The 19,494-nt window shown below is 45.6% G+C and overlaps 1 protein-coding gene across 2 annotated transcripts; it reads right to left on the minus strand.

Moving 5' to 3' along the window:
* Positions 1-2,191: 2,191 nt before the first annotated feature.
* KLHL18 (kelch like family member 18) lies at positions 2,192-19,169 on the minus strand. Of its 2 annotated transcripts, none has more exons than XM_024204166.3 (9): positions 19,043-19,169; positions 18,662-18,802; positions 15,230-15,428; positions 12,479-12,639; positions 12,034-12,170; positions 9,836-10,058; positions 6,942-7,046; positions 5,976-6,087; positions 2,192-3,486 (listed from the first exon to the last, which is right to left on the minus strand). In XM_024204166.3, the coding sequence occupies exons 1-9, from the start codon at positions 19,105-19,107 to the stop codon at positions 3,100-3,102; spliced, it is 1,530 nt and encodes a 509-aa protein (XP_024059934.2). In that variant the 5' UTR covers positions 19,108-19,169; the 3' UTR covers positions 2,192-3,099. The 2 variants fall into 2 exon arrangements, with proteins under 2 accessions (XP_024059934.2, XP_026507962.1); XM_026652177.2 differs by having other exon boundaries at positions 9,836-10,073.
* Between the last annotated feature and the right edge of the window lie 325 nt (positions 19,170-19,494).

Genomic DNA, 19,494 nt, shown 5'->3' on the forward strand with positions numbered 1-19,494 from the left:
CCACACACACTCACTCCTTCCCCAGGATACACAGTTTAAAAGCCTTGCAGCTAGTGGCAAACAACAATTTTATTTTTCTACCATCTTTCAGTTCATGGCCCGAAAACCACCTTAGTCTTGATGCCAATGTTTAAAAAAAAAGTCTTAGCAGCATGGAAATGCCAAACAAATGTTTATCCTCAAGCCTGATCCATTGGTTGGTAAATGTATACAAACAGGAAATAGATATCGATCCCTAGACAAACCACCCACATTTAGAACCACACATGCTCATATTATACATCTACAATATACATGGTACCTGAATATAGAGACGCCCACATCCACACCCAAACTGAAAAAAAAAAAAATCTAAGCAGCATTGAGGTTTTTGATATGAACAAAACAAAACAAAAAAATCAACGACGCACAGAAATTCAGACACAGGACCCCGTTTGAAGAGATGTAGAGCACGCTCAGCTCCCACTGAACGACAGAAATTAGGGTGCTCCAGGTCTCTCGGGATCTGGCCCTTGCAGAGGAAGGTTCAAACATAAAAAAGCGTACACGAAAAGAAATGGACTTATATTTATCATTTCCCCGTATCCCTTTGTGTCAATGGAAGAGATTAGTGTTTGAATACAGCGTCCTTTCCTTCCCAGCTGCTCGTCCCATCAGAAGCCTGTGTTGGCGTCCTCACAGACTGTGCCCAGGGCTTCACTAAAGGATCATACAGGGGGAAGTAGGCTGAGAAGGAAGCCCTAGATTAGTGACAGACCATATTCATGCAAGTGAAATACTGAAGAGCTAATAAATACATTTCACATCATTTTATAATATTATCCCCGAGTTCAAAGGGGTCTCTCCTAGCCATGCTGTCCTTCCCCCGTCCTGTTGCGTCTAGATATTATATACCACATAGGCTGTCAGTGTCATGCATTACTCTAACCCCTCTGTGATGTAAGTTAAAGCAGAGTGCTGGCTTCACGCTTGGACTGACTAAAGTGGTCATAGACCTACTTGGATTTTGAAAACGTTGTTGCTTCTTGATTTAGCACAAAAGAAGGTTTCAAAGAATTGTCCCCCTCTCAGACGTGAGAGAACTCTGACGACTTGTCCAGTTAGAATACACAACCATATCAATGTGCTGGCCACTCAATCAAATCATTGTGGGATGATCTACTTCCAAAAAAGTGGCAAAGTTTGTAACCTTGAGGCATTAAAAAAAATAAAAATCATTGTAAAGCCGGATCTCGGTGCCTGAAGTAGCTACACGGGCAGCAATGTAGGACGAGACTCCTTAGACTTGGACCCAGTCATCCACTCTTCAGGTCTACAAAGGATAACAGGCAACATAAAGGCATCTGACAAGTCTCCAGGGCAAAGGTGCAGGCGCGGAGACTCCAAAGCATCTCTTTGTCAGGTGGTACGTGCCACCGCAGCTGCAGTAAGAACACAAGGATCCATGTGTCCTTCCATTTGCAATAGTTACAGAAGAGGAGAGACAAGGATATTAAAAAGGCAAAGAACCAAGGAAGAAGGGGTAGAGAACGCCTTATCTTCTGCCAGTGTAGGCTGCATGACAGGAAAACAACAGTGGGGAACATATGGGCACGGACTCCTGGGGAAAGACCGGACTGACTGCTTGGTCGCTAATAGTCTTTCACATTCATGTCTCCTTTAAGTGAAGGATGTTGACAATTTCACACTTTTGCAATGGTCATTGTTTGGCTGTAAAAAAATGGCTGCATGGCTAGGTTAACAGAGCATCAACCAAGCGTGCTGTAAAGATCTTTCCAGTGTAGCTAAATAGAAAAAGCTAGACACTGATTAACAAAACCTTCGGCTGTGCTGAAAGTCTGTGCCTGTGCGATTTTCCTGGGGCCCAAGTTATGTCCCTTGCACAAACCCTTATTGTCTGTCCCTATGCGTTATTTCTCTGTGAAGGCCAAGTCTGTATTTGAGCTTTCTTAAGTGAATGACAGCTGTCAAACAGACCAACAATAGACGTAAGAGCTCAGAAGCCAGCGGACCACGTGCATATTTCAAAACCCACACAACCTTTTTGTGAAATCAAAAACATCTGAATGCACAGCAGGAACTTTCCAAAACAAAGCACATGTGAGGTGCTGGACAGATATTGACCATACTGCAATCCAGCTGTTTCTAATATGTATTTTGGAAACCAATGCCTAAGTTTTGTGAAAGGAAAAAAGCTTTAAAACAGATTTAATTTAAAAAAAAGATATCTGTATAATTAACATTTTGGCAATTTTCCTATTTAAATACAAGTTTGCTGCTAGTGTCTTTTATATTCAACTTTTTTTCAGCAGGCTTTTAGTACTGTTGGATGTTTTAATCTATTTTTTTGGAGAATTTGAGAGGGGAAAACATTTGTCATCTCTCTTAATGGTTACATCCAATTTTCCTGATCCAGCAGAATAAAGCAAATGAAATACACTGGTCATAGAGATAGATCCTCCGAAATTAAGGAAGCGACACATCTCCAAGGACTACCCCACTCCTGGGCTTCTAAGAACCGATATTGGTGAGAAAGCCCCTCTTGTTTTGTAAGTGTGGGTAAAATCCAGTGTGCCTGGTAACTAAACAGAACGAACAGGACTGTTTGCAATACTCAGGCTCCTGTAGTTAATAATAAACTGGATCGTGGCATTAGGGTCATTTGCCCTGAACATACTGCATGCATACTCTCTCCCACTGATCTGGCCAATATTAGTTTACACAGGGTCAAACCAACATACAGACTCCATCACTGCTTCCCAACAGCATAACCAGAAGTAGACCACATCTGGTTCAATGCAGAACCCGAAGCAAAGGCTAGGAGAAGGAAGCATCTGCCTCGCCTTAGATCCATGTAATGACCAAAGTGTGGGGGAAGGGAAGGGAGTAGGTTACACACGCATGATCTGAACGGTGAATTATTCATCTGCTGTTGGGCCTCAGCCCAAAAAATCGCAGGGCAACTTTCTTTTGAACCGTTTGTGTTCGCGAATGACACTTGAGCACCTAGAAATGTACCTCTTGATATATCACATCATAAAACCCTTGCTAAACGTCTCCAGAGATTGTTGCTTGGAGACAGCCACCAATGCTTCCTTTTCAGATGGGCAGGAGTGGTACGCGCCCCACACCAACCCCTCCCTCGTGACACACCATAGGGGCCATGAACGTCCAGTGGTTGGTTTCTGGGTCGTACATCTCCACCGAGCTCAGGTTGGACTGTCCGTCATAGCCACCCACGCAATACAGGCGGCCGCAGTTGGCTACCAGGGAGACGCGGCTCCGTCGGGTGTTCATTGGGACGATCAGGTACCACTGATTCGCCATGGAGCTGTACACCTCGGCGATGCTGAGGAAGCCGGACCCATCGTAGCCGCCACAGACAAACATCTTGCTGCCCAGGGAGGCGGCTCCATGCCGACAACGCTTGTTCAGCATGCTTGCGACGGGGTGCCACGTGGCTGTGTGATGGTTGTAGTACTCCACCTGCAGTTAAGAGAGTGTCGACACATTGAGTGGGTTCTGGCATTTGTACACCTGCATTGTGGGTAGCACGCGGACAAGAAATGAGAGCTACCCTTGAGCCTAGGTAATATGTAACTAAGATAATTACAGGCAGACTAGGAAATTTTTATCAGGACTTCATAGATTTAGAGTTTAAGGCAGAAAGGGACCATCAATTCATCTAGTCTGGCCTCCTGTTTAACACAGACCACTAAATTTCACCCAGTTATACCTTGCACTTGGCTGAAGCATCTTCCAGAAAGGCAGCCAGTCTTTGTTTGGAGATATGGTGGTGGTGATTCCACCACCTCCCTCAGTAGGTGGTGCCAATGGTTAATCACCCTCATAGTTTAAAAATAGCAGGCTTAATTTCTAACTTGAACTTGTCTGGCTTCAGCTTTCAGCCATTCTTGCTAACCTGTCTTATGGCTTATAGAAGCGTAGAATCGTAGGGCTGGCACAGGTCATCTAGTCCAACCTCCACACGCCAGAGGCAGGACCGAGTAAACCTAGACCATCCCTGACAGGTGTTTGTCTAACCTCTTTCTTAAAAAACTCCAATGATAGGGATTCCACAGCCTCCAATGGGACTCTATTCCAGTGCCTAAGTATCCTTATAGTTGGAAAGTTTTCCCAATATGTAACCTAAATCTTCCTTGCCGCAGATTGAGCCTCGTTCTCCATGTCCACCAAAGGTAGGACAATTGATCACCATCCTCTCTATAATGGCCCTTAACATATCAGATCTTATCAGATCCCCCCCGCCCCCACACACACAGTCTCCTTTTCGCAAGAAGAAACATGCCCAGTGTTATTTAATCTTTCCTCATAACCTTACATCAGGTTTTTGAAACCTTTTATCAGTTTTGTTGCTCTCCTCTGGACTCTCTCGTTTGTCCACCTCTTTCTTAAAGCGTGGTGCCTAAAACTGGACAATGCTCCAACTGAGGCCTTACCAGCGCTGACTGGACTGGGGCAATCACTTCCTGTGTCTTATACACGACACTCCTATTAATGCCCTCCAGAATGATATTTGACTTTTTTGCAACTCTGTCACATTGTTGGCTCCTATTCAATTTGTAATCCCCTCAGTTCCTTTTCTGCAGTACAACTGCCTAGCCAGTTAGTCCCCATTTTGTAATTGTGCATTCAAGTTTTCCTTCCTAAGTATACTACTTTGCACTTATCTTTAGTGAACTACATCGTGTTGTTTTCAGACAATTCACCAGTTTATTAAGGTGATTTGGAAATCTAATCTTGTCCTCCAAAGTGCTTGCACCCCCTTCCAGCTCCATTATTCAAGTCATTAATAAAAATATGGAATAGTACCAGACCCAGGACAGACCCCTGCTGGACCCCACTAGATATCTCCTCCCAGACTGACAGTGAACATTCACAATCACTCTCTGAGTATGGTTTTTCAACCAGTTGTGCACTCCCACCACGTAATAATTTTATCTAGACTTCTACAAGGACAACTTGGACCTCAAAACGGTTTTTCAACAAGAAAATAGGGTCGCCAGAATGTCTCTGTGGTAGATCTGGAGTGCATGGTCAGTCACTCCTCTTCTTGAAGAGCAGCAATAGACCTAACTGACAGAGCTCAAGGAGGAATATGGCAAAGTCGTGGTCCAGGCAGGCCGATATGTGAGCCCAGATTCAGCTTTTGGGTGTCTCAGGCTGACAGACAATAGGATTTTTTCCTAGTCTGCTAGGGAAGGCAGTAATAGTCAATATTACAGCCCAGTCTAAAGGCTGGACCTCCAATTGACAAGCTAATGTTCCACGAGCACTTACTGGGTGGCAAGACTGATTCAGATACAACAAACCGCACTTCTGTGCCCAGTAGGGCAGAAGAGAACCCCCATAACAGACTTTTCTGAATAAAAAAAAAAGATAAGGAAGTCTATAAATTAGGGCTGAGACTGGAATCAGACTAGGAAAAGCAGCTCTGTCCTGCACGGTCAACTCCCTCTGCCTTCAGAGTTTGTTTAAAGGGTCACAATAGTTTCTGAAACCACATCCCACAAACAGGCAAAGAATTCAGATGCAACAAACGTAGGCACCTGGGAGTTTTAATGGTGCTTGAAACACGAAGGACCAAAGACACGAGGCTAAAATGATTTACTAAACGAAGAGGGAGGAACTGGTGAGAACAGAGTCGACTAGTGCAGCAGCCTCACTTCTCAGCTCAGGCCACAAGTGAGCAGGAGTTGCAGTGTCTCAGGCTAGCCCCTAGTGGGTATTTGTGTGGCTCAGTTAGCGGTCCCTGCTCAGGTATCATCCAGGACTAGATCAGCAGGTGACGTTAAAGAGAAGGACTAAGGAGCTGTATGCTTAGCTTAGGGAGCTGTGTAAGCTTTCCCACCTGCCCTTTTACCGATCTCTGGTCAGTGCTGTTAGTCCAACTTCATCGGCACAAAGTTACAAGAAATCAACGTGGTGCAGAACTGGCTGAGATTCAGACTTACACTGCTGAAAATTTGTAAACCGTCGTACCCTCCAGACACATAGATCCTGCCTTCGAACACGGTGACTCCAGCCGCACTGCAATTCGAACTCATGGGAGTCACTACCGTCCACCTTGTCAAGAGAAGCAAACAGCAGAAGTGCAAGAGTCTCTTCCTTCCACAGGCAGAGCACACGTAGCTCTACATAAACACATTCAATGAGCTGCTCCATGGATTATACAAAGGTTTCAGAAGACCCAGAAGCCTTTCAGGTACTGAGTTTCTAGTATTTTTCAAGCAACCATCTATAAGCTCTGGACAAGGCCCTTCGTTCTCAGATTTTATTCTGTCAAAACATTTCCCTAGAATTTATCAGTGTTTATTACAAAGATTAATAATTGGGTGAATACCAGCACAATAAATTAGTGTCACCGATTATTGGGTAAATACTGCAGTTAATATTGGGGAACGGGAGGACAGAAAAAAGCAAGACTAGGGAAAAGAGTATTGAAAGTAAAAAACGTAATGCTGTGGTTTATTTCATGAACTGTATGTTAACAGGACGTGCACATGGGTGTCTTTGACTGTGTCACTTTACTTTAACAGTCGTGCATTTACGCTTTAACTATTTGGATGTCAACAAATAGATCTCTCTCATGTAATGTACTGAATTTTCTTAACACAAATCAGTATTTCCATGTACCTGAATAGTCCAAAATTTAGATGGGGGGAGGGGGAAGAGGGGAAATCAGTAAAAACTGAAAACGAAGGGCCTTAGCTCTGTATCAAAATTTTACTTGATTCACTTCTCTCGAGCGAGTGCGCATGGTCTGAAGTTAAATCTAGTTGCTATACAGGAAATAAAAGGTTTTTCAACATATTGTTGCTCATCTGTTTTAAGAACAGTGCTCTCAGCTGTTACTTCTATGCTTCAGGATATGGGCAGAGCCCAGTGGGAGAAGCAGTAGTACGTTTAGAAGCTCTTACTTGTCTGTTTCTGGTGAGTACGTCTCCACGGAGTTGAGGGATGAGTTTCCGTCATACCCACCGCATACATAGATCTGCCCATCCAGCACTACTGTTCCCATTGCGCTGCAATGAAGTGCACAACACCAGGTTAGATTGCTTTGGGCAAATGATACATGTTGAATTACGAAACACATTTTTTCAACATATCTTGGCTGACACCTGGTGGATAAAACAGCTTAATGTGGAAATGGGAGTTTGACAATCAGGTCGATAGATACAGCTACTGAACTACATATTTATATAGCCCCCAAGACCATAGCATCTAGCTAACACTGAGATGTTCATGAATAAAGTCAACTGCAGCCAATTAGAAAACAGCTTGAGAGATGTAGAGAAATGTTTATGCAAATATGCCTCAACCCCGCCCTGAAAGAATCAACTCTAGGGAGCATAACATTTAGACTTTGCTCCTTTTTACCTCTATCAACTGTGGCCACCCATGGAGCTGACTGGTGGCGGAGGTTTAGCAAGCTAGAAAGTGGTCTAAGATGGTCAACTCAACCGAGCACACTTTGGTCACCATTGACCTAATATGGAATCAACCAACCAGCCTAGGAGCGAAAGGCTCAGTATTCCATCACTGGTGTGCTAAACCACTTGTCTGCCCCCAAAGCAGGTTTCACACTAACAGACCTTTCTACATTAAGTCCTAATACAAATGTCCCCTTTTTCCCTTCCCCTTCCAACTCCTATCCCAAAATACAAACCTTACCCCAAGAAGAGTTTTGGCCCTGAAAAAGGAGATGTGCCATAGACTCCATGAAGTCCACTAGGGACTTTACTCTTGCTGTTGATTTTGTGTGGAAGATGGTGATGGGCTTCAGTACAAAACCCTTATATAGGCAGCAATTGTTTTATTGTACCAATGTCAACTCCGTTAAGTTGGTCAGCCCTCCCCTGTATTTGACAGGTTTAAACATTTGGCTTGCAATGCACGTTAAGGAATGGGACAATGGAATTCCACCTTCAAATTAAACCTGCAGCTTCACATTTATGTTCTTCTCTTAAAGCCCCACCCCCTTCCTCTCAGCACTCATCATGCAATGAGAAAACCATTATGGACCGCAAAAGCCAAGCTCTTGGATACAATCCTTCAGGCACACTCTGCTCTATGTAAAACACCCTCTTATGGACGCCCACTCTGCTTGGATTCAAAGGACTAAGTTTTAGCGAGGATGAAACGACAACACTCTCATGATGCACACGCCAGTGAAGTGCAAGCAGAACAGGATCCTCATGGCAGGGTTGCAGCCCAGAACGTTGTTTAGGGGATTAGCAAACTGAGCTGCTTTGTTCCTGGTGCAAAGAGCAGAATAAGTCAGCTATGGAAGAAAAGTGGTCGTCTTACTGTGGGAAAAGCTCCATACAAGGAACCTCATAGCTATGGAAAAACAGAGTTTTCCTATTAGAGATTATGATAGGCGTGGAAATGGTTTCAGGACTTTACACTCAAGATCGTCCCTGGAGCCAGACCTAAAGCCTTGGCCAGCTACCAGTCTGAACAGGGTTTACTTGGCACAACCTGCTTAACTCCCGGACTATGCACTACAGATTTTAAATTGTATTTGCTTGAACAGAGCAGCTAACCACCCTGAACAAGCGCAATCCCAGCAGAATCGCACTGATGCCACCAAGCACCCGGGTTACACACCGAATTTCAAGTAACAAGATATACGCAGTACGCCCTTCCCAAGCGATTAGCATTTGAAACCACATTAAAATAAGGTGCACAAACGATGATGGGGAAAACGTGCTGCAAAGCTAGCAGAAGTGGGCAATTTAAGAACGCTCAGCGACCAAGGAGCAGGAAAAAGAAACCAGAGTAAAAACACTGAAAGCCACAAACATGTTTAAATTTGGAAGGAGATAAACGAGCCACAGGCTGCTGCGGAAGGAGGGACAGTGCTGCCAGGAGAGTTAATAGGTGGGTTTTCAACATTGTTGGCCACATAACACCGGGTGCCTTTCCAAGTGCCACCACAACATAATTCCTAGGTTGGTGTGAACTGCACCAACTTCCCCTTGCTCAGCATATAAACCACCAGCTCTTCTGCTCAGCCATAAGATCACTCAGGTCTCATTTTGCAACGCCTGGACTGCAAGCCCTGCATTGTGTAAACTGGCTACGCTTTCCAGTGGAGGAGCCTATACGCTCAGCGATGCATGAGTGCACCAGAGAGACAGAAGACCCATGTGTCCATCACCCTGTCTGCCAGTGAATGAGCGTTCCCTACAACACATTTTCCACTGCTTTATCCAGTCTAGTTTTTAAAAGGTTGCAAGCAACATGACTTCCGCTACTTCCTTTGGGAATCTATTCCACATCCTTAAAGATCGACCAGTAATTCTCTCTGATATTCAGCCTGTCTTCCCTGTCTCAATTTCATCTTATTTTTCTTTGTGCCACCACAAATAATTCTCCCTCCAACACTTACACCAATAGAGTTCTGTCCCCGCCCTTGGTCACTGTGTAGCCACACCATACATATGTAGCTCTTCGTATCTTTCCTCGTACATCAATCCCTCTAGACTCACGCTGATGTTCTCTGAACCCCCTCTGGTGAGTCATTCTGGTAAAGAGGAGCCCAGAACAGAATGTAACATTCCAAGTGCGCTTGCACCAGAGCTATGCAAAGCACAACCATTCCCTTCCTGTTCCATTCCTTTGTGCATGCAGCCCAAAATGTGTATGGATCTTTCTCCTATTGTATCGCACTGCAAACTCTGATCTCCCAGGTCACCTCAGCCATTTTCAGCACTACTGCTTCCGAGATTTTTCCCTGCCACTGTGACCATTTCATCCCTTTCCCGCTCAAATTCTTGGTACAGAACGGAGTGTATGTCTCACGTACCTTCGTCTGCTGTTCATGCTTCCCACTTTGGACCAAGAATCCATCTCTGGGTTGTAAACTTCCACCGTACTCAGTCTTAACTGGCCATCGTATCCACCAATGGCATACAAGAGTCCATTCACCACAGCCACGCCCACTCGGCTACGTGCCGTCGTCATCGGCTGGCACTTCTCCCAGCGATTTGCAATGGGGTCAAAGACTTCCACCACGTTCACTGCAACACCTGCATAAAAATTTGCTACTCAAATTAAAAAAAGTGATAGTTTTTGGTTTTGTTTTTTTTTGGAGTCTGCTGAACAGGGGCAGAAGCAGAAAGCGATGGACTTTTCCCATCTGTTCATCCATGCACGGAAGGATAATGGGGATACAGGGTTTGTGCTCCGAGTGTTAAGGGCAAAACCTGGGCTCAGTGCCTTGAGTATCTGTAGGGATGGCCTGCGCAGGCGGCAGCAGAGAAGGGATCCTGCCCCCCAGGCTATGGAATGGTAGTGGAGCCTGTAAATGGTCCCTATTCGAGGCTCCAGGTTGGTGCAGCCTCCTCAGCCCTTGCATCTCCACCTTCCTACATAAATGTCAGCAGATGCAAGAACACCCCATCTCCACCCAACCCCGATGGGGAACTGCTCAACATTGGAGGGAGTTCCTGTAAATCTGGTCTCCACAATCCAAACTGCTTGCAGACTCCTGACATCCTGCCCCTGCCCGGCCCCTGCAATCAAACCACAGGCAGGACCCTCAGAGCGGGTAGCAGGCTGAGACTTAACAATTAACATCGCGGGGGCCAGTCGACTCCCTGGAATCACGGCCACAACATTCCCGCATGGCTGTCTTCATCCTTCTAGGGTAGGGAATCCAGGCCTCAGGAGGCAGCCCTGTAATATGCGTGTGTTCATTGGATCCAGGGCATTAGTGAGTAGGATAAATGCCATGCAGCAGCCCATTTTAAAAGCTATCGTAAGTTTCCTGGGTTTAAGCAGGTTGACCGTGGGCCTAAAGAACTATGGTAGAGTCCAGTTTATCCGAAATCCTACTAGCTGAACCTCCGCTTGATCAAATCCCTTCCTTGTCCCCCATGGATCTCATGCTGGGGAAACAAGGCAGGGATTTGGATAACCGGGAGGCTCGGAAAATAGAGCAGAGACCCCTGTCCAGGACGGCGAGGATGAGGAGTCCCCGGCCGCAGGGGAGGCCGCCCTGCAGCTGAATGGCTCCTGTGGCAGTGCGGGGAACGCTCTGCAGCCTGGTAGTCATGGGAGGGAACCAGTGGGGTAGTAACAGCAGAGGGCTCCTTCCGCTGCCGCAGGGCCACTGACATCCGATCCCTGCAGGCACAAGGTGCAGGGAAGGCTGCGGTCCTGACGGGGCAGAGCCCTGGTCGGGGGTGTTCGTGTCTGAAGGGATTGGGTGTCAATGGCTCTGCGGCAGCACAGCGAGCCCTCTGGATCCCCAGTGTCATGGGAGCAAATGAGCAGGGCAGCGCAGAGACCCCTGGCCAGGACTGCAAGGAAGAGGCTCCTGTCCTCTCCATCACCCAAACTCCTGATTATTCGAATAAAACTTGTGTGCCCCCTGCTATTCGGATAATGGGGAGCATACTGTCCTTGGAGCGACTCCATGTGTACCTAAATCAAAGAGAAGCTGAACAACTAACACGTGCTCTTGTTCCCACAATGAAGCCTGCCGTGGCACGAGCCATGTTTTCATGGTCAAGGTACAACAGAAAGGTTCATAATGGAAATGGAAACAGCCTTTATTACACGGACTTTGCTCCTTTGAAAGAGACCAAAGAGCACTGCAATTATTTTAGCTGTTGTACGCTTGAATGCAATGCATGAATCCTGCCAAAATGTTCTTCTATTACTGCCTTCAGGGTTCTCCACACTTACACAGGACCCCGTGATTTTAAAGAGACGGATGCAACAAGTTTGTGTTCGGTGCAATTTCACAAAAACTGGAAACAATATCCCCGAGCAATCCACCCAGCATTCCTAGAGTGATAAAGGTTCAACAACTGGCAACAGCCCCCATCAGCATTTTGTTGGCTGGATGGCATGAGTGTCAACAAAGGGCTGCAGAAAAAGGGAAGAGCAGGAGAAACTGCTCCCCATTTTAAGGGTGAAGAATGAAGTTTACAGTCTGATGCCATTACTCAGTAAACACGTCACTGTGTAGTTGTGGGAAGTGGATATGCAAGGTACCTGCTGAATTAAGACCTCCAACAGCATAAATCAATCCTGCGATTGACGTGCAGCACCGGGGACGCGTTTTGAATGCCGGGAGGTGCGGCCGGCGTTCTGGCATTAGGTGATAGTCTTTTGCTTCATCCACCAGGTCCCTGAAATTAAGACCAAACGTTAGAACGATAGTTTGGTGGGTCTTGGGACCACCATCCAACTGGCCCCTCTGCTGAAGCTGCCAATGATTATGGCAACTGATCTCTTCTCTACCTTACAGAGCTAATCCTTCTAGATGATGGTTTAGCCACTTCAGCAGGGCAGCATGAGGGAATCGCTCTTCTGCTACATGTGGCACTCCCATTTCATGGAGAGAGGATTTCAGTCTCTGGGACAGCCAATCCAACACACTATCCGCACGGAGGCCCACACACACTGGACAACTCCTGAACAGCCAACAAGCGCTCACCAGCATTTGTGGCAGCAGCGGACAAGGTCATCTTGTTGCACACGGTCAGTGAGGAACTGAGGTCGACAAAGGGGCAGTCGGATTTTGGACAGTAGCTCAGGTAAGCAGGGTTCCCTCTGATCTCGGTCGTACCGTACCCAGGCTAACGCAGCTTCGAATACCTGCCAGAAGAGAGAGGAGCCATTTCTTTGCTAGGTCTCTGTGCTTGGGGGAGACATGAGATTTTGTTTTCTCTGTCCTGAGGCTGCTCACAAAAGGAGGGATGAAGACAAATTTGAACAGATGGACTGTAATAAAAGGAACGTCTCGCCAAGGTGCACAGGTGATCAGGAAAACAGAAGTTACTCAAGGGATCTAGAGCAAAGATACTTACACTTCGCCATTCAGAACCAGCGTGTCTCAACTAACACCCAAGCTCACCACATTATTCCTTTCCCCATTCTTAGCATACACCTTTCAATCACAGAGGCCATCAACCCCATTCCTGAATTACCAGAGGGGTCCATTATAACGCAGGGCATTCTTCATAAGGGCCCAGATTTGGAATCAATTCCCCACCCATTGCTCTGTTGACCTTCTGGGCGTGCAGCTGAGAACTTCCCTTTCAGGGGGCATTGTCCCACTGGTCTAACCAGGCTGCTGCCACTGCATCCAGAGATCCTGCTGGGCTGATCAGCAGCAGATAAGAATTTGAACCGAGGTCTCCACAATACTGATAGGTTTCAGAGTAGCAGCCGTGTTAGTCTGTATCCGCAAAAAGAACAGGAGTACTTGTGGCACCTTAGAGACTAACAAATTTATTAGAGCATAAGCTTTCGTGGGCTACAACCCACTTCTTCGTGATGTGGAACAGAATTGGTGCCTTTAAGGCCAACAGTTTACACGGTTCCGCCCCCTTCTCCCAAGAACTGAACTAAGAGTACCAGAAAAAGTTTTGCTTTGTAAACATCTGATTATTGGCATTTGTCGTTACTGCTGCCACCTTGTGGTGTAACCTTGCCACTGAAACAGGCCACTAACCATCATGCACACTTGCTAAATATTGGGTTGTCATGGAGAAAATTTGGATAGCCACACACATCAAACCAAAGTTTCCAAGCCTTTCATTTTACCCTGGACAAAGCCAGAACCTCCCACTTCCGTTCTCTAGAGGTTTCTAGCATAAAGTATTTCTCCCACAGATCAGCTGGTAGTCATATCTTTAAACGCAACTTGCACCACAGAAGACCCCAAAACATTGTACAGTAGAACCTCAGCGTTACGAACACCCCGGGATTGGAGGTTGATCATAACTCTGAACAAAACGTTACGGTTGTTCTTTCAAAAGTTTACAACGGAACACTGACTTAAATACAGCTTGAAACTTTACAATGCAAAATAAAAATGCTGCTTTAACCATCTTAATTTAAATGAAACAAGCACAGAAACCATTTCCTTACATTATCAAATCTTTTTAAAAAAAAAAAAACTTTCCCTGTATTTTTCAGTAGGTTACATTGAACACAGTATTGTACTGCATTTGCTTTTTTTCGTCTCTGTTGCTCTCAGATTGTGTACTTCCGGTTCCAAATGAGGCATGTGGTTGACCAGTCAGTTCCTAACTCTGGTGTTCGTAACTCTGAGGTTCTACTGTACAATCCAACTGCATGCTGCACCACACTAAAATGCAACCATCTCAGAGGTGGAGGGCTGCAGCCAGCCTGCTGCACAACAGTTAGAAGGGAAACGGTCACCAAGGACATTGGAACAGAGTCTGCCGCTCACAAGGAGAGTCATGGGATCATAACTGCTTCAAGCAGCGGGGAGGACCTTTCATTTTAAAATCCTATGAAAGATACAAAGCCTGCGCTAAAGTTTACCTGCCTCAAAAGAAGGCAGCTTGATTTGAGCATGCCTGAAATTTGAACAAGAGGTTCTAAGGAGAGAAGACGTTTCAGACCTGATGCTTATACCTCTAACCAGGGCCCTCTTTTTCCAACCCGGACTTTCTAGAAGTCTGATTTCTTTCTCTAGGAATAAGCCCCCAGCACCACCACAGGGGATGCGATGGCTTGAGCACTGGCAGCAGGACGCGGAGCCTTTCAGCTGCAAATCTCCCATTCAAACCGAGATTGCTGCTGCTACGGGTCAAAGTGGCGACGGTTATTCAGTGGCCTGCACGAAGCGACTTGGTGTGGTTCAGTCCAGTTCCTTGTACAAAGGCCTCCATATTATGTAAGCCACCACCCTGACCGACCCTCTCATTGGCAATTTCAGGAGGAAGATTCATTACAAAATGCTGTAGAGCATCTCAACCCTCGAAGGAAATCCCTCCAGAATAAGGCTGAAACACTGTTTATTCTGTAGTTCTAGAGATTGCCTCCAGGGCAGAGATCTCGGCACCTTTCTCCAGAACTGAAAGTCACTCATTAAAGCGAGAGGCACAATCGCTAGAGTTCAGGATGTCAAGGTTTCTCTGCCACGAACATTTCAGCACAGTTCAGTGCCATGCTTGGCAAATAACGGGTGCTCTCCAGAACAGTGTTCTGATAACTAAGCTGAGAGAAGCCCCAATTCTTACAAGTTATGTACAGAATGAAAGAGTCGGAGCACCACCCGCCATCCACAACAAGACCATCTTCTCAGCTTTGATCATTGCATGGACCAGTTCAACTTCTCACCCAGATCTGCCATGCGACTGCCCCAATGGTTTCAAATCCTCTGGTGGCAAAAGCTGCCTCTGCTATACCATATACCGGCTGGTGCACATACCTGCTCCTCAGACTTGACGTTGAGCTCTTCCCTCGAAACCAGCTCCAGCACGTCTTCGAAGGGTAGAGCAAGGAACTCTTCGGACATGGACACCTCCACAAAGTGCTGGTGGATGAAGCTATTGGCAGATTCGTAGAGCACGGCACACATCATGGTTTCTGCAAACTGACGTACACCCAGGCAGTTCTTCGGATGAAGCCTTGGGGGGGATGCAAAATAACGTTATTTTAATAGAAAGGTTAGCAATTTACACGTTTTTAATGCGGTCCAAAGAAGCAGTGAATGTGAAACTGAACCAAGGGAAAATGTAACCTTATGAAACTGATGGATGTGCCACATTAGAGAACTCACCCTTCCAACAGACACCAGTTCGCAGGTTAAACTGGCCAGCGTATGCACAGTCATGAAGATTGACACATGCCAAATTAAGAGGACGGGGAATCGCACCATACGAACAATAAGCCCCCTTGCTGACATTCTCTGAAGTGCCAAGGACTGACTGGACCTAGAGACTGATGTGCACTCTCCCCGGGCGGGCCTCCTAAAGTCAAGGCTGTGACATGTAGGAGTAGCAGTGCAAGGGTCTACACAATGTCTATTCCATGCACAAGTATGACTTCAGATTCCAGGAATGAAACCTGTTGGTTTGACAGCAAGGAGAAGTGTGTTCTTCAGAAACTTACAAACCTTGTTTGTTTTCACCAGATACCTTTGCTAATTACTGAAGTGAGATGTTGGCCACCTCTTCTTACCTGATTTTCCTGGCCAACAAAGCTCTATTGAGGATGTCTTTTAGCAATTAAAGGTCAGAATGCAGGAACAATCCCTGCAGAAATGAACTAGTGATCAGACCAGCTGAACAGGTGCTGCTGCATGCCATCATAAAGCAGCACAAAAGAACTGAAAATGTATTGCTCTAAGCAACTGTGTGGTGCAAGGAGCTTTCGGCACAGATGTTTCCTAAAAACTTGCAAAAATGCTGAAAATCAAGTCCACGCTATGGGAGATTTGGAAACTCCCATCTAAGGAAGAAATTCTGCCACCAGATCCGTCAACAAGAGATGACCATTCTGGTTGTTTCACAGTATTTATGGGTCATATAGATATGAGGCATGTCAGAATACTATTGTTAGTTTCTCTTATTCTAACCCAAATGAAAATAGTTTGTGGAAACATTTGGTACCACTCTTGCCTCACTATTAAACTAGCCCTACAATGCCCAGAATCAGACTCTGACAGAAATGCCTCAACTTTGCCTAACTGGGGACCACAAAGTCATGCGTACCACAGCAGGGCAAACTCTGTGGTTTGAGCTTAGACCATTCACTACAGCAGCAGCAAACAGAATGCTCTGATCAAGATGGAGCCATGCATGCTTGGCGTTTCCAGGGACCACACCTCCATATTTAAGAGCCTACTAGCTGTGTGTTACCATTCAAAGACTCCATAAACTGCCTTTAGCCCAAAGGTCAAATTTTGGGCACCTTCCTTTTATGCTCTTCCTCCTCCTTTCAGTCCTGACGTCTGAACGGAAATAAACCCTAGGCGCAAGTTTCCGCAGTCTTCAGAAGGGGTCAAGGGGAGATCCACCACAAGGAAGCTGCCTTTTTGGATTTGATCCTCTGAAGAGGGAATCTTCTCGGTTGCTTTCAAACTTTAGATAACCAATTCTGAGCGCACATCAGCAGAGCATCCAAGCAATGACCACGGAGAGGATGAGTACAGAACCCTGAAGGTCTGGCAATGCCAAGCTCTTACAGGGCATAAAGAGCCGAACATCTAAAACAACACTGTGGCACATTTAATAATGGGGTGAACCAAGAGTACTTTACAAAGCAAAGAGTTAGATATTGCGAGTGGAGGGAAAGAGCAGCCATTGCCTGCCAAGCAAAGGTTTACACAGCCTTGGACTTTACATCCTCGCAAACTGTGAGGTCACCAACACCCAGAAAATCCCCAGGAACACAGAGTAAAGTCAAAGTATAAAAAACCTCAGTCATCAGATCCTTCTTGTAAAAACTGGAACTAGACATGCATGTTCTGGCTATTCCTGAGGCATGTGATCAGAGCCCACTGAATTTCAAATGTATCTCGTTATACATAAAAACCTTAACCACCCTCTCAAATCCATATTTAGGAGCTCAGCATAAGCAGCTCCCAATAAGTTGAGGTGGAGCTGCGGCAGCTCAGAACCTTTGGGGGAAAAAATCAGGCCACTTTTATTTAGGTGCCTAAAAATGGATTTGAGTCTCTAAGCTTGGCCCCAGCACTTCACCAGTGCAATCCACTTCTCTCCGTTTGGTACCGAGCCCAGTGTGCAAAAATTTATTTTTTGCCAGGAAAAACCAAGTATGTAATGATTTGACTAATTATTTGAGTTAAGTATCTATGTTTTACACATAGCAGAGAACCCCTGGGTTCACATGGAAACATCTGAAACAGCGCCAAAGTACATTTCTTCTCTGAATCATGCATTTTAGGATAAGTCCATACAGAATGAAAAAAACTGGTCGAGATGTTGCATTTATTACGTATGTTTGGTGCAATATCATGGAATGAACTGAGGAGCTGCGGAAGAACATGGCATAGTAAAACACAAAAACGAAGTTGACCTGACACTACCAATGATGAACGTATGGTATATTTCCAGACACTAACCAAACTCCTTGCTTTATAGGATCTTGACATTTATTACTAAGATGGTCCTGTAGCAAAGGCACTGGACTGGACTCAGAAGACCTGGGATCAATTCCTTGCTCTTCCACAGGCACCCTGAGATACCTTTCATAAATCATTTAATCTGTGCCTGGTTTCCCAGTCTGTAAACTGGGGACAATCCCTTCCTATTTCACAGGATAAAATCACTGTTTGAGGTGCTCAGATATATTATCGTGATGGGGAGTACAAGTTCCTACATCAAACCCCAAAGAAACATTTTAAGGATAGATCTAAAGCTGCGATAAAGCTGGTTTATAGCTGCATTCAAGAAGTGGATCAAGAGAGTGCAGTAGACTTGCAGAGCCCATAGTACGAGAGTTTGCACAATGAAACCTTACTGAGTGCAGTAAAACATGTCCGTTTAGCATTTCCATTTTTCAGTTGGAGTCATCGGGATGTGTCACCTTTGTTCCAGATAGTAACTCATGCCCATCTAAGGTCTCATAGCCTGCTCCACCACCCACAGCTGGACAACCAGTTCTACTGAGACATGGAATGAAGATACAGAGTCCTCCACCCTTCTTGTAAAGGACCAAAGGATATTTAACTTTTTCCTGAACCCACCACAAGCAACTGGAAGGAAGGAAGGACCACAGTTTAGCATCTTGTCCTCTAATAGCACAATCCCACCACCCTGTTCCACAGCAAGACCAGAACCCATGACCCCACGTTCCAAGGGACCAGTCAAAGGCACAGGACACAGGGTACCCTTACCTCTCTCTGAGAAAGGTACAGCAGGCGTCTTTGATATTTTGCAGCTGAAGGAAACTTGCCCCCATCAGCAAAGACTGAACATTCTGTTGATCAATCGCTAGGTGTCCGTTGTAAGCAAAGTTGATCAGAGCCTCTAGTGCACTAAACAGGGTGGAGAGGAGCAGAAAAAGGGTCAGTTGCATTCCGCTCTATTCGATTATTTCAACTTAATAACAATCTAAGATGCTAGTAGCAACATAAATTTATTTAAAAATGTGATTTATCTTAACCCTTTAAGGCATTTTTCTAAACCTATACACTTGCATTTGTCTGCAGATATAGGCAAAAACACCACTGACAAGCCGTATTGGCTATGGTCCCTTGGTTGTCCCAGGGAGTTACCTTGGATCCATTCCTTGCATGACAATCTCGTCCTGTTTGCATTCCATCATGTCATTTGTAAACATGGCATGAAAGTAAGGGATGGAGGCTGCTAATACGATCCGGTGGGCGCTAAATTTGTGGTCCCCTACCTATGAACAGACAGAAGGGGGAAACAAGGACAGTCAGCATAACTATTGGTCTAGAAGATCCACTTCAGTGCGTTGACACATTTACGGGTAACCGGGGATTGAAAAGGCTGTGCAAAAATTCTCTGACTTGACCTCTAGAGTTAAGCACTTAAATTAGTGGCCTCATTTTTAGAGGCGCTTACCACCTACAGCTGCAGCTAAAGTCATTGAGAGCTGCATGTGCTCAGCAGTTCTGAAAAAAAATCAGATCACTTCTATTTAGATGCCTACATGTGGAAATAAATTTCTAACTGTAGACACCAAAAAACACCTCCCTCCTGT

The sequence above is a fragment of the Terrapene carolina genome, unplaced genomic scaffold, assembly GCF_002925995.2.
Source record: "Terrapene carolina triunguis isolate 2854851 unplaced genomic scaffold, T_m_triunguis-2.0 Scaffold111, whole genome shotgun sequence".
NCBI classification, from domain to species: Eukaryota; Metazoa; Chordata; order Testudines; family Emydidae; genus Terrapene; species Terrapene triunguis.